At 41.5% G+C, this 25,928-nt stretch overlaps 1 protein-coding gene across 1 annotated transcript in view; it reads right to left on the bottom strand.

Annotated features, from left to right (window-relative positions):
* EFCAB5 (EF-hand calcium binding domain 5) overlaps nt 1-25,928 on the bottom strand; it is a 127,338-nt gene that overhangs the window by 23,323 nt on the left and 78,087 nt on the right. The window contains exons 16-19 of the mRNA XM_075559611.1: nt 19,373-19,662; nt 17,829-17,998; nt 17,121-17,349; nt 10,116-10,268 (exon numbers count right to left, since the gene is read on the bottom strand). Coding sequence (XP_075415726.1) covers nt 10,116-10,268; nt 17,121-17,349; nt 17,829-17,998; nt 19,373-19,662 — 842 coding nt within the window. The remainder of the gene's footprint in view (nt 1-10,115; nt 10,269-17,120; nt 17,350-17,828; nt 17,999-19,372; nt 19,663-25,928) is intronic.

Raw genomic sequence — 25,928 nt, forward strand, 5'->3', positions numbered from 1 at the left:
ACCATGGTTATTTCATCAGTCATAGGCAGGACTACAGAACTGGGAGAGGGGCCGTGATTAGAAAATGTTTGTAAGATTGACTCTGGACCCTCAGCCCACCTTGATCAGGGTATGACCCATGATCAGATGGCTGTAGTACCCCAATTTCTATAAGGGCAGGCCCAAGTTAGTCTTGCGCTGGCCAGGATTATTGAAGCAATTCACTCTGCCAGAAGGCAAAGCTCTTTTACACTGCTGGTCAGTGGTCAGAAAGAATTCCAGGGAGGCTCTGTGGGGACTCAAAATGGATTGAGAGCTCTCACTGTAAACCATGGCTTTCTGCAAACCCAGTGCTTGAATCCACAACAACCGGACACGTCTTCATGTTTATTGAAGCTAGCATAAGGCTTTGTTTTTGTTGATGTCGGTTGCCTATTGTCATTTTGGAATACTTGCTTCTTCATTTCATTAGTTTATGTATGGTGATGTTAATGCTTTGGTAGGTAGGTGGTGATTTTCCTTGCAGTTAGTCATAGGCCATTTAATTTGATTTATAACTTCTGATGTAAGAAAGTTTTACATTTTTATACAGTCATGATCCCAACCTCTTCTCATTTCAACCTTCCGTATGTGTTTAGCTATCTTGCCCTGAGGTAGCAACAACCACAAATCAAAGCAAGTTCAGGCAGTTCCTGAAGGGTTATGGGCTTACAGACAATTCCTACTTGCCTGTGATGTTCTGTACACCTGCCCTCACTTTGAAATGATTGAACTGACCTCTGCTTGCGACAGATTCTTCATCACAATCACCTTCACTTGCTGCAAGCACAGCTTTTAAATAATGGAACCGTTTTTTTCAAGCCCTTTCTTGCACTACCCCCTGCGGCCATCGGGGGCACTCTAGCTCCAGTGACCACCCTATGAGATGGACTCCAACTGCTCCACAGGATTGCGGAGGCTGCGCATCTTCATGGGAGCAGACAGACTCATCTTTCACCCATGGGTTGCCTGGTGGGTTTAAACTGCCAAACTTGAAGTTGGCAGCCAATTGTTTAGCATACGACAACACCCAAGCTCCTTTTCTTGCACCAAACTAAAGCTAAATAAAAAGTGTATGTATCTCTTTCAATTCACCTCCAAATTCCACGTAAAGGTTTAAAGACACAGCTAAGAATGAATCCAGGGACATGCTTCAAAAGACCTCTCTGAGAGTGGAGCACAGCCTGGCCCACCAGGCCGTGATGATGATGTTCCTGAGTAGAGCAGCCAGTCCACAGAGAGAACAACATGGCTGGCCCTACTATGAGACATGATGCCCCTCAGTGACTAAGGGCGATGCAGGGGACAGAACCGGAGACACAGTGTGGGAATTGCACCTGACCTGATCCCACCACACCGAGGCAAATCACTGGGGGAGTGCAGCGGAACAGCAAGGGAATGGAGTGGCAAGGTCCCCAGGGAATGCTGAAAGTGGACTTTGGGGCCAGGGCGTGGTGCCCCAACAGACTGGACTGGAAAACGCTCCTAAGGGCCAGCAAAGATCCCTGAACTAACTACAAGCTTTTCTCTTGTGAACTGTTTTGTTCTGTTCTTTTTCAGTGGTTTGTTTTGGTTGTTTTGTTGTCTGGTTGTATACTGTTGCTTTGTGTTCCTCTGTCTAGTTTTCGTGCATGTTAGTGACTCCACAGTTCTGTCTGAATAGGACAGGCTGGATGAACTATCTGGATGAAAAACAACGGGACCGACAGTTCCGGGGGGACTTGGGGTGGGGGGTAGGGGGGGTAAGGAAGTGGTGTTAACAAACCCAGGGACAAGGGAAAAACATGGGACCCCAAAGGGTAGAGAAGGGGGAGTGGCAGGCCTGATGGGAAATGATCAAGGGTAAGGTTGCTTAGAGAAGAGGTATACTCTAGCCCAGGTGGCGATGAAGCATGGTAGTAGGGCAGGAGGAAGGTCAAGGGAGATGGAGGAAAGAGCTAGGAGTCAAAGGGCATTCATGGAGGTCTAGACAAAGACATGTACATGCAAATATATATAGGAGGTTGGGGAAATAGATCTTTGTGTCGATATTTATAGGTCAAGTATTAAGGTGGCGGAAGGACCTTGGGCCTCTACTCAAACACTCCCTCTATGCATGAATACCTTCTTTTATTAAATTGGAACTCTATGATGCTCACTCTCCCGACACAACGGCTGGAGCCAAAGTGGGTGAACAAGTAAATGTGGTGAAGAAAGCTGATGGTGCCCGGCTATCAAAAGAGATAGTGACTGGGGTCTTAAAGGCTTGAAGATAAACAAGCGGCCATCTAGCTCAGAAGCAACAAAGTCCACATGGAAGAACACACCAGCCTGTGTGATCGAGTGGTCCCAAAGGGATCAGTTACCAGGCATCAAAGAACAAAAAATCATATCATAGACTACACACCTCCATGATAGGATCGCTGAAGACAAATGGGTGCACAAGCAAATGTGGTGAAGAAAGCTGATGGTGCCCGACTATCAAAAGAGATAGTGTCTGGGGTCTTAAAGGCTTGAAGGTGAACAAGCGGCCATCTCGCTCAGAAACAAATAAGCCCACATGGAAGAAGCACACCGGCCAGTGCGATCACGAGGTGCCCAAGGGACCAGATATAAGGCATCATGCAAAAAAAAAAAAGATATAAGTGTGTGTATGTATGTGTATATATGTGTATATGTATATATGTATGTGTATATATATATTATATTAAATGAAGGGGGAAGTGCAGAGTGGAGACCCAAGGCCCAAGTGTCGGCCAATGGAGATCCCCTCATAGAGGGGCTTAGGAGAGGAGATGGGTTAACTAGGGTGTGAGGTAGTATCGATGAAGAACACAGCTTTCCCCCAGATCCTGGATGCTTCCTCCCCCCAACTACCATGATCCGAATTCTACCTTGCAGGGCTGGATAGGACAGAGGCTGTACACTGGTACATATGAGGGTTGGAGGTACAGGGAATCCAGGGTGGATGATACCTTCAGGACCAAGGGCGTGAGGGACGATGCTGGGAGAGTGGAGGGTGAGTGGGTTGGAAAGGGGGAACTGATTACAAGGAGCCACATGTGACCTCTTCCCTGGGAGAGGGACAGCAGAGAAGGGGGGAAGGGAGACCCCGAATAGGGCAAGATATGACAAAATAACGAGGTATAAATTACCAAGGGCATATGAGGGAGGGGGGAAAGGGGAGGGAGGGGGGAAAAAAAAGAGGACCTGATGCAAGGGGCTTAAGTGGAGAGCAAATGCCTTGAGAATGATTGGGGCAGGGAATGTATGGATGTGCTTTATACAATTGATGTATGTATATGTATGGATTGTGGTAAGAGTTGTTGGAGTCCCTAATAAAATGTAAAAGAAGAAAAGAGAAAAAAATGATTAGGGCAAAGACTGTACAGATGTGCTTTATACAATTGATGTATGTATATGTATGAACTGTGAAAAGAATTGTATCAGCCCCAATAAATTGTTAAAAAAAACAACAAAAAAACCTCTCTGGAGTTTTAAAAGCAAAAGTGTCACTTTGATAAGTAAGATGTGTCCGACCCAAGCACTGGTCTTTGTAATTGCCTTAGAAGAACTGACACATTTGAGCAGTTGGGGAAGAATATTAAAGATACCATGAATTACCAAAAGTACGAACAAACCAGTCTGAGGAGAAATACAACCAGAATTTTCCTGAAGCAAGAATGACAAGGCTTCAATTGGCTTACTCGAGCCATGTTATCAAGGAAAAAATCAATGGCTAGAAAGGACATCACGTTTGGTAAAGTTGGGGGCCCAAATCCCCCACAGGAAACCTCAGTGAGATGGATTGACACACAGTGGCACCAATGGACTAAAACACACCAGTGTGCATGAAGGTGGTACAAGACCAGGCAGCTCTTCTTTCTGTTATTCATAAGATCCCATGAGCCAGAGTTGAGTCAACAATTATATATGGTGGTTTACAGCACTGTATGGTACTTGTCCTCCTCCTGATGGTCTTGTTTCTCTGTTTCCTCATTTAGGCAAAAACTCCCTACATGTTCAGTGCCTAAGAAGAGTGTGATAAGGTAGAAATCTGAAATAGCTAATCTCTGGCTTTTATTTTTAAGAGGCTTATCCTCGATATGGTTTAAGATAGCAAAACAGGTGCACTATGCTGGCTACTTGCCCCTCTCAATAGCTCAGGGAAATAAAAGGCAGGTAGGTCTTGGTTTCCTTGCTATTAGCTGGGAGCCTTTCGTACTCCTAGAGATCTCTCGGTCTTTGTACATAGCCCCTGATATCTCAGAACCAGTAATGGATGTCAAATCTTTCTGTCTGACTTTTCTTTGTCAGCCACCTCTCAGGAAACACAGCCAGGAAAGGGTTTTGAGAATGCAAATGATTAGATTGGGTATAACTAGATAATTGAGGATACTCTCCCCCTCTCAAGGTCCTTAACCTTAATTTCATCTGCAAAGTCCCTTTTTCTGTGTAAAGTAACATAGGAGAGTGTTACCCTCCCCCCCAAAAAACAAACACTGGACCCCCCACAAAAGCTATGTATTTAAATTTGTTTACAAAATAACCTTATCACCTTCAAAGTACTCTCCATGGCACATAATACATTTGTCAGATCTGCAATTCCAATCTTGCAATTCCATTTTTTGGTCTCCTCTGTTTGGATGGCTGAGAGCACGTCCCTCATTTATTTTTTCACCTCTTCTATGTCATAAATCGCTGTTCTTTTATGTCCCTCTACATTCACAGAAACAAAAAGAAGTCTCACAGAGCAAGGTCAGGTGAGTAAGGTGCGTTGGGTGAGAGGCATGCTGTTTTTGCCCAAAACTGGCGGACTAAGATGGCTGCATGAGCAGGTACATTGTTGTGGTGGCAAAACTACTCCCCCATCTGCCACATATCAGGCCTTTTTGGTCACACTGTTAAACTGTCTTTTCAGAACCTCTAAATAGAAAGCTTGATTAGCAGTCTGACCTGGTGGAACAAGCACCAAATGCACTATCCCCCTCTCTCTCTCTCTCTCTCTCACACACACACACACACACACACACACACACACACACACACACACACACACACACAAATGAGCATCATCTTGATCTTTGATTTCACTTGATGGGCTTTGGGGGCGAGGTGACAGTGGTGTCTTCCACTGGTTTGACTGATGTTTGCTTTCAAGGTCATCAAAATATCATCATGTCTTGTCACAGTAATGACCTTGGGGAAAAAAAATCTGGGTCTCTTCAGAGCTGTTTGTTCAAAGCATGGCATGTTTCGACTAGGCTCTCTTTTTCCTGGTCAGTCAGAGGCACACATTTCACAGCCTCTGTCTCATTCCCAAATCTGCTAAAATGCGCTGAATCGAGCTCCACGATAGTGCAGTTCACTTCCCCATCTCTTCAATGGGCCATCGGTGGTCTTTGAGCACAAGTGGATGAATCTTGTCGATATTTTCATGCATTTGGGAAGTTGACGGACATGCAGAACAAGGTTTGTGCTCAATCAACATTTCACCTTTTATGAAACAAGAAAACCACTCATACACTTGATTTTTCCCCATAGTTCTGTCCTTGTAAGCTGTGTTCAACATCACATCAGTTTCTGCGGCATTCTTCTCTAGCAGGAAACAAAATTTCACAGCTGCACACTGTTCTCTTAAATCGGCTTTTATGGTCTGAGGCTGCTTTTATGAAAAAAACTCACTGGGACCAGAGAAAACCTTCCCAGGCAATGCCACTAGGTGCACTAACTCAAAGCGAGTTGCCCTATGTTTACCTAGCGCAGTGGTTTTCAACCTTCCTAATGCCACGGTGGTGACCCCCCCAAACCATAAAATTATTTTCGTTGCTACTGTTATGAATCACCATGTAAATATCTGCTATGCAGGATGTATTTTCATTGTTACAAATTAAACATAATTAAAGCATAGTGATTAATCACAAAACAATATGTAATTATATATTGTGAAATATTTATTTCTAATGACAAATAAATGAAATTTTGTCTTGAAGTATGATGTAGCATGGGTAACAGTCTTAATAGAACAACAGTAAACTATATTGCTACATTTTGTAATAGTATGCACAAAAGGCCAACATCAGTGTGAAGGTTCACATAGCTTCTTTCTCACCAGATCAGAAATTCTCGGAGCAGTCTTTGTAAGAGCACAACAAAGATCATGTTCCACAACAAGTCTACTTCTGTATTTAGACCTGATAACCAACAAGCTGGAAAACCATGTTTCACAAAGATATGTTGTTGGAAATGGAAAAATAAAGTGAAACACAGTCTCAGACAGAACAGTATTTGACTGTAAACACTAGATCCAGTTTTTCCTCCCGACAACCATCTCACTTCAGTGCAAAATAGCAGAGCATTATTCAGCGCATTTAACTTGTTGAGAAAACAGTCGACTGTTTAAAATGCTCGCCTTTACAGAATTGACAGAACTTATGATGCTTTTTATTACTTCTTGTAACTCTTGTGGCAGTGTCTTTGTTTACAATATTTGCCAATGAATCATACAGTGAGTTCGGTTGACTTTTGGTGACTCATTCAGTACCAAATGTTGAAATCCAGATTGACATCCTAGCATAGCTGGAGCAGCATCTGTGCAAACACCACAAACCTTTCCCCAAGAGATCTTATGCTCTTTCAGAAATGAACCAACTGTGTCAAATACATCACATGCAGTAGTTGTCATTTCAAGAGGTTTGCAAAAAAGAAACTCGTCTTTAAAGTCACCATCATTAATATACCTCATGTAAACCAATAGCTGTGAACAGCTTGCAACATCTGGAGATTCATCAAGCTGGATGCTAAATATTGGAAGTGGAGTAGATTTAATTTTCTGGATTACCTGATCACGGATATCAGCAGACATGTCACCTAGTCTTCTGTGGACAGTGTCATTAGATAAAGAAATTGCACTCAATTTCATAACAAATTCATCTCTGATCATAACTCTTAACAGTGTCTTTGGCCACTGGTGACAGTAAATCTTCAGCAATGGTGTGAGGTTTCATAGCTCTGGTGATTTTGAGTGCCACCAAATATGCAGCTTCAATGGCTGCTATGTTTTGTTTGTGGTACTTGCCACCAGTGTCAAGTCTGGCTTTTTTGAGTCCATCAGTTTTGCTTCTACAATAGTTGGTATCCTTGTTGGCAAAGCTCGGATGCTTGCTATCAAAATGGCATTTTAGTTTGTTTGGCTTCATAGATTCGGCTGATAGAACTTCACAACAAATAACACATTGCGATTTCTCAATTCCTGCTGTAATTATTGAGGTAAAACTGTACTATAAAGTATCCTCACTATAGTCTCTTTTCTTAACATTCTTCTCTATACTATCCACTATCATGGGATGGTTTGCTAATGAAAATAATATATAACAATAGCTTTAATAATACAAGAAATGATACATGGCATAGTTCAATCAATACAGTTCATTAAAGTTTCCAATGATTTACCATTCTCTGTGCTTTTTTTTTACATATCTGCTACTATCACAAGGGGGCAGTATTCACATCAACCACAGCTGAATATAAAAAGACCGATCAGCATACAGATTAAGTTGATTTTACAGTACATGATTTTACATTTACCCAGTAATTATAATTCACAAAGTGTCATTTTACCTCCAATACTGCTTTCAACACAGCTGCTGCTTTCTCCACAGTAGCTGCTCTCTACCCAGTAGCTGTTCTCTGCACATGTGTGACTGGTCTGCATAAGTACATTATGGCACCAACCCTGTCACATATTCATGTATTTGTATAAGGTGTTTGTGATAGGGTTGATGTGATGATGTCACCTTGGCGGTACTCATATGTGGGCATATCTGCATGTGGGCAGAACTGCCTGGAGTCGGGTAGAGGAGCAGTGTGTTGGTTCCGAAGACCATCAGAAATAGGTGTTTTCCAATGGTCTTAGGCCACCCCTCTGAAAGGGTTGTTTGACCCCCAAAGGGGTCAAGACCCATAGGTTGAGAACTGCTGGCCTAGCAGGAAAAATGCATACTACGAAAGCTCTGCCCAATGGAGCTTTTTATCAGTGTGAGTGGGTGTGTGTGTGTGGGGGGGTGTTCCCACTCATATTCATAGGTTCTGGGGATTAGGAGATGGACCAGTCTGGGGACCATTATTTTTGTTTACCACAATGACCTATATAAAAATGCTCAGTATTTCAATTAGCTACCGTAGTTAGACAAAATGCTTTTAATTGATATACTAAAATCGCATGAGTTTCATACCTAAGAAAACTTGAATCTCCTATTTTCTCTCCTCTATGGTTATTATAAAGGAGCACTGGTGGTGCAGTGGTTATGTTTTGGGCTTTGGTCCTCAGGATCAGCAGTTCGAAAGCACCAGAAGCTCTGCAAGAGAAAGACTGGGCTTTCTACTCCCATAAACAGTAACAGTCTCAGAAACCCACAGGAGGTCAGCATTGACTTGATGGCAGCGAGTTTTTTTTAATTTTATTTTTTGATGGACATTATCAACAGAACAAGACTCCTTTTCTGCCATGACTCTACCTTTTAGGAACGTGGGGATGGAGTACAGTGGAATATTTCAGAATCAATCACTGATAATTGGTTGAAATCGGGGTGCCAAAAGACACAGATGGCACATGGGGACTAGGTAATTTGGGGGGGAATTTAATAAGGGAAGTTTATGAAGTGTGGCAGTGTTTGGAATCCCATAGTTAATAACATTGGGAACCTGTTATCATCCTTACCCTGAGAAGGGAAGAGGAGGAGGAAACAATTAGCAGACACGAAGAGGATAGTCATATGGGGAGGGCCACCTGATGGAAACTGTGACTTTTAGGAGGGGAGAACAGCCAACTCATAGCAAGTAGGCAGGAAGTGAGCCCGAAGCGTTAATATCCCAACCTCACTCTCCATCTGCCCTGCAGTTGCTTGTTGGTGCATTCTCCTTGGACAAACCCAAACACAAGATAGAAAGCCAAGGAGCCCGTCAAAGCAGTCAACCTTCTGAGGCACAGAGGAGCTAAGAGAATATGGTGAGGATCTAGAAGCACTGCAGAAGGGGAAGAAGTAGGGAGAGACCTAGGCACAGAAGAGACCTTAGTCAACCTGCAATCATTTTTAATACTAAAACATCACTGCAGTGTCTCCCACTCAGGATAAAGCTCTGTCTAGGGTCTTTGACAGATAGTTGACTCCACCCAGGCTGTGGTTGCTGGCAGGTCCTCCTCTTCCCTCGCCTTCTCGGGAGGGAAGGGCTTTTTCACCTCCTTCATTTCCCAAGGGCCAGATGTGGCCTTGTCCTCGGAGTCACAGCTCTAAAACGACGCTTTTGCCCAAACAACTCGTCTTGTAGACTGCTGTGAACCATACTTTTATCTCCATGGCAACATCATCTCCCTGAAGCTCCTGACAAGGCACTTCTTAAGATGGGTGGAGATCATCTAATGCAAGATGACTTGTGTCCTTGCAAGAAAAGAAGAAGGGACACAGTAGCACCTGAGAGACACATAGAGGTTGGATGGCCTGTGACTCCAGATGCAGAGACTGGGGGTATGAGCCATAACTCAATGAATCCCGGGGGGCTACTAGAAGTTGGAAGAAACCAGAAAGAATCTTCCCTAGGACCCTCCAAAGAAAGTATAGCCCTGCCTGAATTAGGGCTCCTTAGCCTCCAGATTTTGAGAGAATAAGTTCCTGTTGTTTTAAGCCATCTGGCTTGTGGTACCTTGTTATGACTAGGAAACTAATATAAAAAGCATCTGGCTTGCCCTGGAGAGAAAGCTCATCGTTAGCTGGCGAAAACAAAGTCAATGGGCAGAGAGAAGCAAAGATGCGAACCAATGAGAGAAACAGCACGAGAGAGCCCAGATGGCATCCAATCCCTGGATCTGGTCACCGTGGAAGCCACCTCAATGCCAGCTCTTTCTTCATTTTGGTCCGATGATTCATCATTTCCCCTTTTTGCCTAGGAAAGTCTGGCACAGACCGTGTCACTCACAACAGAGGGTTTTGAGCCGAGGTCATAGGAAAGCTGTCCTTAGATAGCTCAACGGTAGCTGAATATGTTTTTTACAATGTTTGCAAGACACTAACATCTCCAAATGGTTACCCCAGAGAGGTGTAACACTGTCTAGCTTTGTCTACCTGTTGTGGGCCAGGTTCAACAAGGTACGTCGTGATGGTGTTGATGTTGGGCATGGTGCCATAGAGCCAGCCAATGCCAGTGACGATAACATGCAGGATGTGCTCCCGGCTGTGGACATAATGATAGGCAGCGCTAAAGACATTGGCAACGCCCTGCGAAGAAAAAGAATCAAAATGGGATTTTCTTTTTAAAGTAAAATAACTAGTCACACAGCAATTGGATTATCTTTTGGTTGTTGCTATAAAAATAGAGAACACAATATATGCCAATTCTTCTTCTTGTGTGTTCAATTCAGTGAGACTAATTACATCAATCATAATATACAATCATCACTAATATCTCATACCAAATATTCCACCACCATAAACAGAAATGCACTGCTTCCTAAACAATGATTGCCCTTTCCCCCTCCTTCTCCACCCAACAGTCACTATTAAACGCTGATCTCTCTACATTTGCCCATTGTAGGTATTTCACGTTAGTGAGATCCTATACCATTTGTCCTTTTGTGATTGCCTTATTTCACTCACCATAATGTGGTCAAGGTTCGTACATGTTGTGGCATGTAAAAGGACTGAAATTCTCCTTATGGCAGGGTAATATTCCATTGTTTGTCTAGATCCCATTTGGGTTTTCTGTTCACTGGGTGTCTCTATTGTGAATAGTGCTACAATGTTTGCATCGCTGCCTTTTAAGTCTCCTGGATATATACCTAAGAGTAGAATTGCTGGGTTATGTGATACCTTTATGTTCAACTTTTTGAGGACCCACCAAATCATTTTCCATAGCAGGTGTACCATTTTGCATTCCTGACAGAATAAAGCAGAACTGCTTCATGAGATAAGGAATAAGGGTTCCTATTTCTCCATATCATCAACATTTTTTATTTTCTGCTTTTGTTTTGTTATGTTTTGAAATCTTGCACACTGAAAATTCATTATCATGGAGTCAATTTTCCAACTCACAGTGACCCTGTAGGGCAGTGGTTCTCAACCTTCCTAATGCTGATACCCTTTAATACACTTCCTCATGTTGTGGTGACCTCCAACCACAAAATTATTTTCATTACTAGTTCATAACTGTCATTTTGGCACTGTTATGATTAGGGCGACCCCTGTGAAAGGGTCATATGACCGCCAAAGGGTCATTTGACAGCCAAAGGGGTCATGACCCACAGGTTGAGAATAGGATTTTCAAGGCTGTACATCTTTACAAGAGAGAATAGACTCAATTTTCTCCTATAGAGACCTGGAGGTTTTGAACTACCATCCTTTTACTTAGTGGTCCAATACTTATCTGACAGCACATCTAGAGCTCCTTGCCAAAAAGTAAAATCAAACTCCTGGTTATCAAGTCAATTCTGACTTACAGCAATGGTGTGGGACAGAGTAGCACTGCCCTTGTGGGTTTCCAAGGCTACAGATCTCTACAGGAGCAGAAACCCTGACCTTTCTCCATCAGAGCAGCTGGTGGATTCAAACTGCTGACCTTGTGGCTAACCGCTCAACAAGTAACACACTATGCCATCAGGGCTCCTATTGTTTTTTGAGTTGAACCCAACTCACAGAGAACCTGTAGAACAAAGCAGAATGGCCTCATAGGTTGTTCAATGCTATAATCTTTAAGGCAGAAGATCACCGCCTCTTTCTTCCTTGGTGAGGGTGAGGTGGTATCTCATTGTGGCTTTAATTTGCATCTCCCTAACAGTTAATGATCTAGATCAAAGATTGCAGCCTTCAACATGGATTACAATTAAATTTAAGTAAAACAAAATTCTTTACCAGTGGAGCAACAGACAACATCGTGATAAATGGAAAAGAGATAGAAATTGTCGAGAATTTCATTTTACTTGAAACATGGGTTTACAAGTAAACCCATGGAAGAAGCAGCCAAGAATCAAATGACATTTTGCCTTAGAGAAATCTGCTGCAAACACCTCCTTACAGTGCTAAGAAGCAAAGATGTCACTGTGAGGATTGAGGTACACCCAAGCCAGGGCATTTTAATTGCGTCATCTGCATGTAAAAGCTGGACAGTGAACAAGGGAAATTGCAGAAGAACTGATGTATTTGACTCATGGTGCTGGTGAGGATTTTTGAAAGGACCATGGATTTCCAGAAGAACAAAGATCTGTCTTAAAGGAAGTACAACCAGAATGCTACTTAGAATCAAAAAGGGTAAGACTTCATCTTACCTACTTTGGACGTCTTATTGGAAGGAAACAGTAATTGGAAAAGGACACATACTTGGTAAATTAGAGGGTTGGCAAAAATATAAAGACAGAAAGAGGAAGTCCCTCAGTGAGATGGATGGACACAGTGGCTGCAACACTGGCTGACATAACGATTCTGAGGATGGCAGAGGACAAAGCAGTGTTTGAGGCTATTGTACACAGGGTTGCTATACACGGCACATGACTTGACAGCACCTAATAAAACATAACTAATGGAAATGAATCTCTTTTCACGTGTTTGTGGGTCATTTTTATATTTCTTCAGTGAAATGTTTTTTTGCAGATCCTCTATCCATTGCTCTATTGGGTTACTTGTCTTTGTGTCATTAAGTTGTGACAGTTCTTGATATATTGTGGCTATCAGAATCTGACACATCCCCCCCCCCCACCCCAATTTCTTCAGCTCTGTCTGATTCCATTTCAGTTTGTTGACAAAGCCCTTTGATGGAAAGAAGTTTTATGTTCTGAATGAGCTCCTACTTTATACTTTGGTCCTTAAACGTTTGGTGTTGCATCTAAGACCGATTGCTAATTTGTGAGAGTCTACTTCCTACACACACAGTATTCATCAGTTGTCAAAAGACAGTGTTCCAGATTCTACCATGGAAAAAGGATCACCAAGGAATCATAGGTTCCAGGAGAATTCGACTATAAAATCTACAAAACTTATTATATTTCCTGATGATCAACCAGTGAAATGTATGATGCTTGATACTAGAGAATAGTGGCAGAAGTCAAACTTTGAAATGAAAAAAAAAAAAGGTTTAAAGTCAACACTAATGTTCCTCTTGAGCAGTAGGTCAAAGCTGCCCTTATTTGATGCCAATATCACTGACTGCAATTTTACATGGCGATTGTCATCAGAGCAATAGTATGGGATGTGTTCCAAGATTACATTAATCTTTTAGGCATAATGAGACCCTGTTCCCCAGGGAGACCTTAGAATACCTGTAATATTGTTGTCAAGAGACTCAAAAAAAAATATTTTAAATGATCAGCATTTTATGTCAGAACTGAAGGCACCATAAGAGTCCTTACCTCTTGGAGATCCCCTTGCAGAGGGGTCTCGGGGAGGAGGCGAGCCAGATAGGGTGCGATGTAGCAACGATGAAAAATGCAACTCTCCTCTAGTTCCTAAATGTTTCCTCTAACTATCATGATCCCAATTCTACCTTGCAAGTCTGGCTAGACCAGAGGATGTACACTGGTACAGATAGGAACTGGAAACACAGGGAATACAGGGCAGATGATCCCTTTAGGACCAGCGGTGTGAGTGGCAATACTGAGAGGGTAGAGGGAGGGGGGGGGTTGGAAAAGGGGAACTGATTACAAGGATCTACATGTGACCTCCTCCCTGGGGGACAGACAACAGAAAAGTGGGTGAAGGGAGACATTGGACGGGGCAAGATATGACAAAATAATAATTTATATTATCAAGGGTTCTTGGGGGGGGGTGCAGGGAGGGAGGGGAAAAATGAGGACCTGATGCCAGGGGCTTAAGTGGAGAGCAAATGTTTTGAGAACGATGAGGGCAATGAATGTACAAATGTGCTTTACACAATTGATGTATATATGGATTGTGATAAGAGTTGTATGAGCTCCTAATAAAATTATTTTTTTAAAACTCTTTACCTCCAAGAGATAGAAAATTGATTTCAAATTCTTTCTGACATGCTTTCTAAAAAGACTATTGTAGTGCAGCAAATTATTTAATATGGTTCTAGTGATAAACTTTGTTACTCTTACGAAACAACCTTTGCCTGATGGGTCTCAGTAAGAAAAGGTGGGGAAAGAACTGATAAGATTCAGAAGTGAGTGAGTGTTGACAGGGTTAACGGTGAAGGCCATCCTGGGTATAGGATGAATCAGCTCAGCACTAAAAAGGGGGCTCTTACTACTAGCAAGAGAGAAAAACTAGGAGTGGAGTGCATCCTTTGGATCCCAAGATTCCGGCCAAGTTGAACCTTGATCTAGGAGATAGCTGTGATGTTGGAGGAGCAACGGAGGAATGGCAGGAGCCAGAGCAATTGACTTCTCAGCCCACAGAGCAAGTAGAGCTGAGTGCTTTGGGGCAGGGGGCTAACTGTGGAATAGGATGCCTCCAGGCACTTAATCAGGGGAGCTGGGTTTGATGACCCATAGAGCTGGAGCTGAATACCTTTGGGCTGAGGCTGGTGGTAAAGTGGCATGCCCCTGTGGAATTTATTGACATCCTAAAATCTTTGAAACATTGCTTGAGCAAAGCAAAGGCCATGCCAAAAGGCGGAGGGCCAGGAAAAGGCCCACCTGTGGGCACAACAGAGACTGTTTTGTGTGAACACTAATGACAGGCGACCTGATGAGCTGTGGGATGACATCAAGCATATCACTCACGAAGAAAGAAAAAGATCATTAAAAAGGCAAGAAAGAAAAGTTCAAAGTGGATGTCTGAAATTTGCTCTTAATGGTAGAGTTGCTACTGTGTTCTAAGCTTTCTCACCTGAACTGTAACCTATTAACTCCCTAACAAACCCCATAATCATGAGTACTTTTTGTGAGTTCTGTATGGTCGCTGCGTGACTTATTCAACCCAGCCGAGAAGCATAGTGTGCACAGGTGGTTGTTGTTAGGTGCCGGGGAGTCGATTCCAACTCATAGCGACCCTGCTTACAACAGAGTAAAACACGGCCCAGTCCTGCACCATCCTCACAATTGCTCTTCTGTTTGAGCCCATTACTGATGCCACTGTGTTAATCCATCTTATTAAAGGTCTTCCCCTTATTCTCTGACCCTCTGCTTTACCAAGTATGATGTCTTTCTCCAGGGACTGGTGTCTCCTGACAACCTGTCCGAAGTACACGAGACAAGTCTCACCATCCTTGTCTCTAAGGAACATCTGTTCTTTTGGCAACCCATGGTACTTTCAATATTCTCCACCAGCACCGTAAGTCAAATGCATCAACTCTTCTGCAATCTTCCTCACTCGTTGTCCAGCTTTCACCTGCATGTGAGGCGATTAAGAATATCATGGCTTGGGTCAGGCACAGCTTAGTCTTTTTATCAGCAGGTAAAACCAGGCCAGAGTCCAACTAGGAAACAGATCATCAACTGCTCATATGTAAGTTCAGGTTAAAGCTGAAGAAATGAAAACAAATCTACAAGAGCCAAATTACGACCCTCAGTCTATCCCATCTGAATGTTGAGACTATCTCAAGAATATATTGGCTGCATTGAACATTTGTGACAAAAGACATGATGAGCTGTGGGATCACATCAAGAACATCATGCATGAAAAAAGCACAAGGTCATGGAAAAAACAGGAACGAAAGAAAAGATCAAAGTGGATGTATCAGAAGAGACTCTGAAACATGCTCTTGATTATAGAGTAGCTAAGACAAATGGAAGAGGTGACGAAGTCAAAGAGCTGAGTAGAACATTTCAAGGGTAGCTCGAGAAGACAAGATATCAAAATGAAATGTACAAAGGCTTTGAAAGCCAAAATGGAAGAACATGCTTAGCATATCTTAAATGGGAAGAACTCAGAAAAAATGCTAGCCTCAAGTTGTAATATTGAAAGACTCAATAACAAAAAACTGAACAATGCAGGGAACATCAAAAGAAGATGGAAAGAATACACAGTCACTGTACCAAAAGGAGCGAGTAGACATTCAACCATTTCAGGAGTTAAGATATGTTCAAGAGCCAATGATACAGACAGAAAAAAAGTCTAAGTTGTACTGAAAGCATTAGTCAAAAACAAGGCTCCAAGAATGGATGGAATACCAATTGACATGTATCAACGTGGCGATGAAGCACTGGAAGCACTCACTGGTCTATGCCAAGAAATTTGGAAGACATCTACTTGGCTAACAGACTGGAAGAGATCCATATTTACACCCATTCCAAAGAAAGGTGACCTAACAGACCATGACAATTATAGAACAATGTCACTGATATCACATGCAAGTAAAATTTTGCTAAAGATCATCCAACAGCAGTTGCAGCAGTACATTGACAAGGAGCTGCCAGAGGTTCAGAGTGCATAGAAGGGAGAGAAAATTGGTGTCAGAAATGGTCAAAAGAGCTGGAGGGGGGGGGCATGTATGATTTTAATCTCATAGGAATTGGCCTTGGGAAGCTGATCTTCATAACAGCTCTCAATCGTCCTTCTTTGCAATTCTTATCATACAACTAAATAATAATTTTTTGTAGAAATGCTCCAGTTACATACTTCATAGTCTAAAAAGGACTTTTTGTGTGTGTGTGTGATCTAACTCGAGATTATGAATACTTGAGATGCATGTCGACTTTCCCTTCATTCTTTATCCTTAAAAAAAATGTAACACTGAAACAAAGAGCTATGGAAATGCATATCACATTTAGCAACATTTATGGAAAGAGCAAGAGTTCTAGGCACCACTATTGATGCCTAAATATGTCCTTTCTGAACGTGCCTTCCTACTCTGTTGGTCCGAGTTAGTGGTCTAAAAATAGCTGGATTCCTATTTTCCAGCATAAAATACTATTCCCATGACTAATACTACAGGAAATTATTAATAAACCTCCTAGAAGCTGAGGCCCAGATTTGCAACTGAGGCTGATATTCTTTCTCTGAGTACCGTGGAGCCCTGCGAAGAGGGATATATGCATATGGGGTGTAGGACAAAGAGGACAACACTGACTATGTATATACACAGATCGACTGTTTACATTTGGTTTCAGTTTCACAGTTTAAATAGCATAGAAGGAGGAACTACTCTAACCATTGATCTTGATGATTCCTGTGACTTACCTGGTAGAACTTGATCTCATGAGGTAGGAAGATGTTTATTTCCTGAGGATCTCTTAGGGTGTCAACAGCTATGACCCCAAAGATCCTCATGTGTGCATCCTGAAGAGGCAGGGCCAAGAAGGACCCATGATAATCATCCTTGTGGCGAGTGTGATTCCAGAAGAAGATGTTCCCATGATGCTGAACTTGAGGGACATGGATTGGCTTCCCTTCATCGATAACTGTGAAGCTGAGGAACGTGAATACCAGAAAGAGAAAGGCAGAGGGGAAGGCTTTAAAGTAAGTCGCAGAAAACTAGATCATTTCTCTGTTCGCAAACATTGACATTATAAGAGAATTGGGCTCAAATAAAATGATCACTTTGTAGTCTCTGATCTGGGAGAAATATTTAAGAACCAAACTTTGAGCTTAACCAAAAACAAACCAACAGAAAACAGCGACAGACAACATTTACAGAGCAGGCCGATACCATGGCACTCATATTGTGACGCAGAGCCCCACATGACAATTCATTGGCTAAGAGAGAGCTCTAGAAATAATCGGGTGAAACCATCCAGATGGAAGTGCTTCAGCTCCCACTCTAGACACACGGCTGGGTTGAGACAAATATCTACTGAGCAGCTAACTTAGGGTTTCAATGGTTAGTTTACTTCAGAAAGGGACTTATTATTTTAGAGGGGGAAACCAACTTCTTCAAGAAGTTCTCACCTAATTCCTTTCATGTCCCTGTAGAGTACTTTATTCAGAACAAATGGAGCATCGTCTATGGTACAAGCCACATTCCTTAGCAGAGCATTTCCTCTGTCAGGCAGCAGTTCATTTTCTTCTAAGAGAGAAATGTGAGCACTAATCTTCTTATTTCCATGGGCTTCCGCATCCTACGGCAAAATGTTTCTATCAGCCAATAGCCGAAGATCTAGTCCCTGAATCATGTCCCCTTTGTTAAGTCAATTTGTGCACCGGGTCTCAGTAACTTCATTTTACTGAATAAATTATGCAAATAGTATCCTTCATAGACAGTGGTAAAAAAAAAAAAAAGGCCGACAATACAGATGGCCCCCAAATCGAATCTGTGATGACTAAAATGGATTTGTGCTATGGCAACTAGACGGGTTTCTTAATAAATATATAAATGTAGATATCAAGTCAACCCAAATTTAAAGAGTTAGAATATGGGTCATTTGAGCTATAATCATAATGTTTGAACTTCAGTTAAAAGTATTTACAAGTATTTTGGATGACTTCCTTTTACTTATATTTCTTGACCATCTTTGGGGATGTGAATAGAAAATCATCTCAAGGAATTTTGATTGACGTAAGCAGCTGCATTCAACTGTTTCTGACTGAAATAACCGAAAATCTCTGCAGCTAAAATATAAAATGATTAATACACATATTGAACATGCCCCTAAGTTAGGGACAAGAGAGGACTGTCCCTTGATAATTGCCTCCTCTTTCAAGGTATTTTTTTGGGGGTTGCTTTTCATGTCTTTTTTTCTTTCTGCCTTTATTTCTCCTTTTTCACATAAAAATCTGTGTTTTAAGATTCCTCTTAGAGTACTGCACATTTTTAAAATGTTACTTGGAGTAATACTTCCTTTTTATGACTGTTTTTCTGTTTCTGGTCATTGGAAAACTCAGTCACTCAGGAGATGATCCAACAAGCAAGGGCCATTATTAAGCTGAGATCAATTGCACAGACTCCCTGCATCAGTGGAATCTGACATATAGGGAGGACAGTCGTGCTGCTTTTGATTGGGAGTAATTGTAAGCTGAGTGCCTCTGAAGGAAGGGGTGGTGAGATTGTGTGTGAGGGGGGTCCACCAGAGCCATGAGCTTAAAGTGACAGGATTCTGTGATCGTCTCTGTTTCTGTGAAATGCTGTGTAATGTTGAATTCTTCTTTGACATGACTTTGGATTTAAATATAATTCCTTTTCAAATTGACCCTCCAAACACTATGCAGAGGAAAAGTAGTCTCAACTGTGTGCACATCTCCTTACAGGTATTTTCTATACCAGTCTGTTGTTTATTCCAAGTTGGTTAGACTTTTCAGCATAAATAACTCTTGTTCCCCCCCCCACCCTACTTTTCCTCTTCTGCCTTTACCCTGTCCATTCCTATGAGAGCTCTCTCAGGGTTTGGGGCATTGTAATGTATTGGAATGAAGAAAACATCTATAGCAGTATCAGGATAATTTACAACGTGTTTTACCATTGCCACCATTGAAGAGTACCATTTTTGAAAGCATACCTGATTGAGGGCCTTAAAAGTCTCAGTGTACACTGGTTCCACAGACACCCCACTGGTCTGTGCAGCACGGTGGATTTGATGAAGCCACTTTCGCCTGGCAGAATTCCTCAGATTTTCCTTGTGGCTCCTCTCCAAAGAATTCATCAGAAACTCCACAACGCTTTCCATTACCTCATCTTCATTGCCTCTGAGCTCAGAGACAACCAATTCAATATATTTCTGAAACTGTTTTGAGGACAATCTCACTTCCTGACCAGGATGTGCCTTTGGAAATTGGATATGCAGTTTAGCTAAGAGACATAAACACAAAAGCAAGAGCTAACAAAAAGTCCATTACTCGGGGGTGGGGGTGAGTGAGGGTGGAGCAGGCGGGGGTGGGAGGGGGAGGCATCTTCATTCTCTTCATAGAACAAACGGAAAGTCCTGACAGTTGATTCCACGGTCCAACAAGTATTATATCAAAAGCATCTTTGAGCATGATGGAACATTTTACAGTGATTCTTATGTTGAACCCAATATGACTCCTATGTCATTCTTTCAGGTGGTGCAGTAGTTACGTGTTGGGTTGTGAACATGGGCAGCAGTTCAAAGCCACCAGCAGTTCCCTGGGAGAAAGATTGAGCTTCCTACTGGCATAACCAGTTAGTCTCAGAAACCCACAGGGAGGCACTAAGTCTGCACGGCCTCAGTGGCAGTGAGCTCACTCATCCGGCTGAAACCCCAGGGTCAACTTTGACTCCTGCCTACTCTTCTTTTTCCTCCAAAAGCCATAGATGCATTTTTAAAAATCATTTTATTGGGGCTCGTACAATTCCTATAATAATCCATACATATATCCATTGTGTCAAGCACATATGTACATTTGTTGCCATCATCATTCTGAAAACTTTTGCCTTCTACTTGAGCCCTTAATATCAGCTCCTCATTTCCCCCTTCCCTCCTCACGCCCCCGACTCCTGCCTATTCGTTACTGTCAAAATACAGACCATTAACCCCTGTTATTCTTTGGCAATAGATTTTGTGGTCCCCTGTCATCATTCCTAATTCCACACCCCAAACCAGCTTCCATTATTTTATCATTGTATTATCATTACCAAATATAGGCCAAGTTAAATTTTTAAAATGTTAGGGGATAAAGATTTAACTTTATTCAAAATCATTTGGCCTTTGTTCTTGGTTCTTGAGAGAGTGCTACAGTTTTGGAGTTTCCTGAGTTACTGAGGTATCTTTGTTATCTATAGGGAGCCCTGGTGATGCAATGGTTACGTGTTTGCCATAGTCTAAAGTACCAGCCACTCCACTGGAGAAAGACTGGGCTTTCTGCTCCTGTAAACAGGGGCTGTCTCAGAAACCCACAGGAGGTCGCTGTGAGTTGGCAGCAACTCAATGGCAGGGAGTTGTTGTTGTTGTCTATAAGACTCCAGATAGGACTTGACAGACTATGAAAGTGAGGAAGCTCTTGAATGGGAATTATTAAGGTCAGAAGGACCCATCACCTCATACCACCACCTCATAATAAAATAACGAAAATCTTCAATAAAAGCTCTGGACACTGAGTCTTAGACTTCTACTTGGTGAAAGACATAAATGTCTGGGTGGCTCTGTGTCGGAGACCCTCCAAGACTGGACTCTGCATCTCTTCATTTGTATCCTTATAGCATTTTCTGTGAGCTTTGTGAGTTATTCTAGCCAATGATCAAAGTCAAAGGAATGGTAAAAGCTGGTAGGTTAGAAGTCAGGGAGCCTGGAGTGTTCCTAAGCTTGTGGTTGGACTCTTCTAGGGATCATGAAAAAGCTCCAAATTTGTAGTTAGTAATTTAATGATATCTTAGGTATGGAGAAGTTTCAGTTAAAGTAATTAGAAATAGTTGCATAAAGTCTGTAATCTGAGATTCCCAAGAAATTCTTTCCTGAAATGGCAAAGGTTGAATTTCAATGCTGAGAACTCTTTAAGAGCACTTCCCCCTGACGCTTATATCACACTTTTAAAATGAGAAAATGTTGCAGAGGTAAGGGAAGTGGAAGACCAGTCATCTTGAACAAACTTCCAATGGCCAAATTTCGGACAATTGGTGCACCAAAATAAAGACTGGGTTAAAGTTAATTGTGCCAACCTGGCCGGTAAACACATGTGGGGTTAATTGAAGGGTGGAGAGATAAATAGCTCTGTGAGTCTCGCCTTTCTAATTCTCGATCTCTGGCTTACTGATGATCAGACCAGGGTGCAGCTGCCTTAGCCAGTTCCCTGCTTCAGCTGGCAAGGCTCACTTCCTGCAGGACATCCCTGAGGAAAAGCCACAAGGACCTACCCGATATAGCCCTGGGTGCTGGAGCAGCCATGTGGAGATCCCTGCCACAGCTGAGATGCTTACATGTTCATTAACTGATTCGGCTTCCCTCCTGCAGTCCATGTCATAGTGTGTGTTTTGTGAGATGGAGGAGGACTTTGTGGATTGGTGTTAGATACATGGGTTAATGAATTAATATTGGACTTGTGGGCTTGTACAGCACTGAGTTGGGATGTTTTCTTGATGTGCACTTAACCTTGATATAAAACTCTCTCTTATACATGAGTTTCCATGGATTTGGTTCTCTAAAATACCAAGACTAACACAAAGACCATCGATCATCATGAATTACAACCCGTTGAGTTAAATAGGAAACCATGAGTCCACACTGATACAAATGAATAAACAAAAAGTTTGACAAGGAAGGGAATATTCATATGATTTCCAAGTCAACCACAAAAAGAGGGGGCTTCAAAAAGTCTGTGGGAAAATGAAATTTAAAAGATAATTTCATCTTCTTTGACCTTTTGAAGCCCCTTAGTACATCTTGATAACAGAAAGAAATACAGTGACTTTCAAGTAGAAGAATCTGTCAAATAGCATCCTAATCAGTCAGCCAAGGTTCACATAGTCATGGGACTTTTGCTAGAACCCAGTGAGAAGGCAGCGTCTCTTATATGTTATTTCAGTCAAAGATGCAAACCTGAATATACTCATGAAGAAATAGAAAAACCTAATGAATGACATACTGCCCCAACTGACCTGTTATATTTAAAATGATCATTTAACAAAGATTTCTATTAAAAATCAATAAAGGCCCAAGGAGCTCCTCGGTGATTCCTAGATCCAGAGTGAAGGAATAGCAGTTATTTTTCACTTGCTGCATGTCCAGTTTCCAGGTTTATGTGTTCGTTCTTTCTTCTTTTTATAAATCGTTTTATTGGGGGCACATACAACTCTTATCACAATCCATCCATCCATCCATCCATCCATCCATCCATCCATCCATCCATCCATCCATCGTTTCAAGCACATTTGTTGACAGGTTTCTGTGTTCTTTTAAATAAAACTTTCTTAATAACCTTTTAACATGTCAGATTTCTGGAATTTAATGATAGAATGCATCACCAACATGTTATTATTTTAGGAGTTAAGTGTTTTACTTAAGTAGAAATATATTAAATTAAATCATATTGTTTAATAAAAATTCTACCTTACAAATCTGAGTAGACCAGAGGATGCACACTGGTACAGATAGGAACTGGAAACACAGGGAATCTAGGACAGATGATCCCCTCAGGACCAGTGGTGAGAGTGGTGATACCGGGAGGGTGGAAGGAAGGTGGGGTGGAAAGGGGGAACCAATTACAAGAATCTACATATAACTCCTCCCTGGGGGATAGAAGACAGAAAAGTGGGTGAAGGGAGACATCGGACAGTATAAGATATGACAAAATAATAATAATTTATAAATTATCATGGGTTCATGAGGGAGGGGGGAAGAGGAAGGGAGGTAGAAAAATGCAGAGCTGATACCAAGGGCTCAAGTAGAAAGCAAATGTTTTGAGAATGATGATGGAAACAAATGTACAAACGTGCTTGACACATGGATGTATGTATGGATTGTGATAAGAGTTGTACGAGCCCCCAATAAAATGATTTAAAAAAAACCTTAACGGACATAGCCAGCAAGTTAATAGTTATTCCGTAGGAAGTCACAGGAGGAGAGTGACTTATTTCATTAAAGTCTACAGGGTAGAGTAGGTCATGCAGTTAGGTCAAAATATGACATCTTGTAATTAATCTCCCTCTTGATCCAATGTATGATTGCTCCAGTTTAAAAAATACTTTCTGCTTAGTTTTCTATTGAGGTTTTTCTTTGTTTGTATTGTCTTTATTCTGTGATTTTCTGTATACAAACCCCAGATTAGGTAAACCTATAGAGACAACAACTGGATTAATAGATTCAAAGGAACATGACAAGGGAGGCTGGCAGGAAATGGGACGCTAACAACAACCAGTACAAGGACGAAGAAACGACGTCCTGAAATTGATTGTGGTGATGGTTGTACAACTCTTAACAATGTGATTGAACTATTCAAATATATGATAGGTGAATTGTATGTTGATAATGATAGAACTGTTAAAGAAAAACAAGCTATTTTTAAAAAGAGCAGGTTACACATTCTAAAGCTTTTTATTGGTTTTATTTCTTTTTAAAAAATTTTTACTTATTTAAGTTTGTGCTATTTCTTAAAAAAAAAAAAAGGCTATACTAGCCAGAAATGAACATGGAATGACAAGCTAAAAGGTCCAAATTTCTCCTTCCATTTAGAAAATTCTCATTTTGAGGATACCAGAAGTGCCTTTTTTTTTTTTTTTTAATGTTTGTGACTTTAGGCTATTTAAACTCAAATTTTTTATTTTGGACACTGAAAGAGACGATAAAAATGGTAGAGCAAAATAAAGGCAGAGCAACATCAACAAGGGGCTGTTTGAAGCTTTGCCGATCAGTTGTAATTTAATGATTGAATTTAGAATTTTCTCCCATTTTTAAGAGGTTATATCTGCATTTCTTCTTCCATACCACCATCAGCTCAGCAGTCATCTCTTCAGGTCGGGTGCCTACCAATATGTGCTCAGAGAGTCCTTTTGTACAAGCCTGCCCTTGGAGAGAGCCATTTGTTCTTTCTGTTTGCAGACTGTCTTCTGGCAGCAGACTTTGCCGCCTCATTCGCATATGATTGGCTTAGCCCTTTCCATTTCAAGCTTTCTGCCTATCCCTAGTGCTAGACCTCTATTATTGAGACTTCTCTGTAACGTAATTTTCAGGTTTCTTAAAACTCTACAATTCGTCATGCCTACTCCTTCTTTTTACAAATAAGGGCACCAGAGTCTATGGATATTAAAGAATTTGCCCAAGGTCTAAAGGCCACCATGGTCAGAAGATTATTTAATGATGGAAAGCCAATACTGGAACTCAGCTTCCTTGACCTTTGTCTAATGTACATCATGTAACACAATTTTATGTTACTCATCTCATAAGTGGGAACTATCTCATTATGAGAGCCCTAAGGGAGAAGGGCATCATGCTTAAAAGTAGCGGGGCAGTGAAAAAGAGGAAGGCCTTTGACAGGATGGATTGGCACCATAGCCGCATCCATGGGCTGAAACCAAAGAACAACTGTGAGAATTTCGCTGTTGTTCTGTTGTACCTGGGCTCCCTATCAGGTGGAGCTGACTTGAAGGCACCTAACAATCACAACATCCCATTGTGTCTTTTGATATTTTGTTAAGTCTCTAGACTGCACTCCATCTAAGACAAGCAGTGGAGTAATCTGTAAGACAGCTAATGAAGAGAACATGACAATTGATAAACATGGATACATTTGAAAATAAACCAATGTGATGATTTTTTTTTAAGAATGAAATAATCCCCCAAATTCTTTTTTTTTCCTGCACCCTAGACTTTCAGTTGCAAGATAAATCCTTAACCTCGAAGAAGAGGTCCCTGGATCTGAGAACATGAGTGGAGGAACTTATGTTAGAATAAGAATTTCAGTACCTTTAGAAAGGAAAGTATTGATTAGAAGAGAAATTTAATGACGGACAGCAGAAAAGTGGGTGAAGGGAGACGTCAGACAGGGCAAGATATGACAAAATAATAATTTATAAATTATCAAGGATTCAGGAGGGAGTGGGGAGCAGAGAGGGAGGGGAAAAAATAAAGAGCTGATGCCAGGGGCTTAGGTGGACAGCAAATGTTTTGAGAATGATGAGGGTAACGAATGTACAAATGTGCTTTACACAATTGATGTATGTATGGATTGTGATAAGAGCTGTATGAGCCCCTAATAAAATAATTAAAATATAATAAAAATAAAATTTTTAAATTTTAAAAATGAAAAAAAAAAAAAGAAAACCCAAACTAAAAAAAAAAAAAAAAAGAAGAGAAATTTAAAATAGAGGAGGAGGAAATGTCATCACGGACAGGAAAGAGTTAAGTTAACAAATTCAGGAAAACCTTACAAGTCAGCCAGACTTGAGGGGTGACTCAGTCCTTGTGGCTGCAGAGAGATAAAACAAGAGGAGAAAATAGGCAGACATGTGGAGTGGTTGGGATTCTTTGAACATCAAGAGTAAGGAGAGCCAAAGGCCCAGAAGAAATTTAACTATGTAGAGTTAAAGTCTTGAGCAAAGAACGCCACAATACATTGCACTCTGCGTTGCTCTGGTTATAGGGCGAGCATGTGTGATGGTCATGACAG

This window comes from Tenrec ecaudatus, chromosome 10 (genome assembly GCF_050624435.1).
Source record: "Tenrec ecaudatus isolate mTenEca1 chromosome 10, mTenEca1.hap1, whole genome shotgun sequence".
NCBI classification, from domain to species: Eukaryota; Metazoa; Chordata; class Mammalia; order Afrosoricida; family Tenrecidae; genus Tenrec; species Tenrec ecaudatus.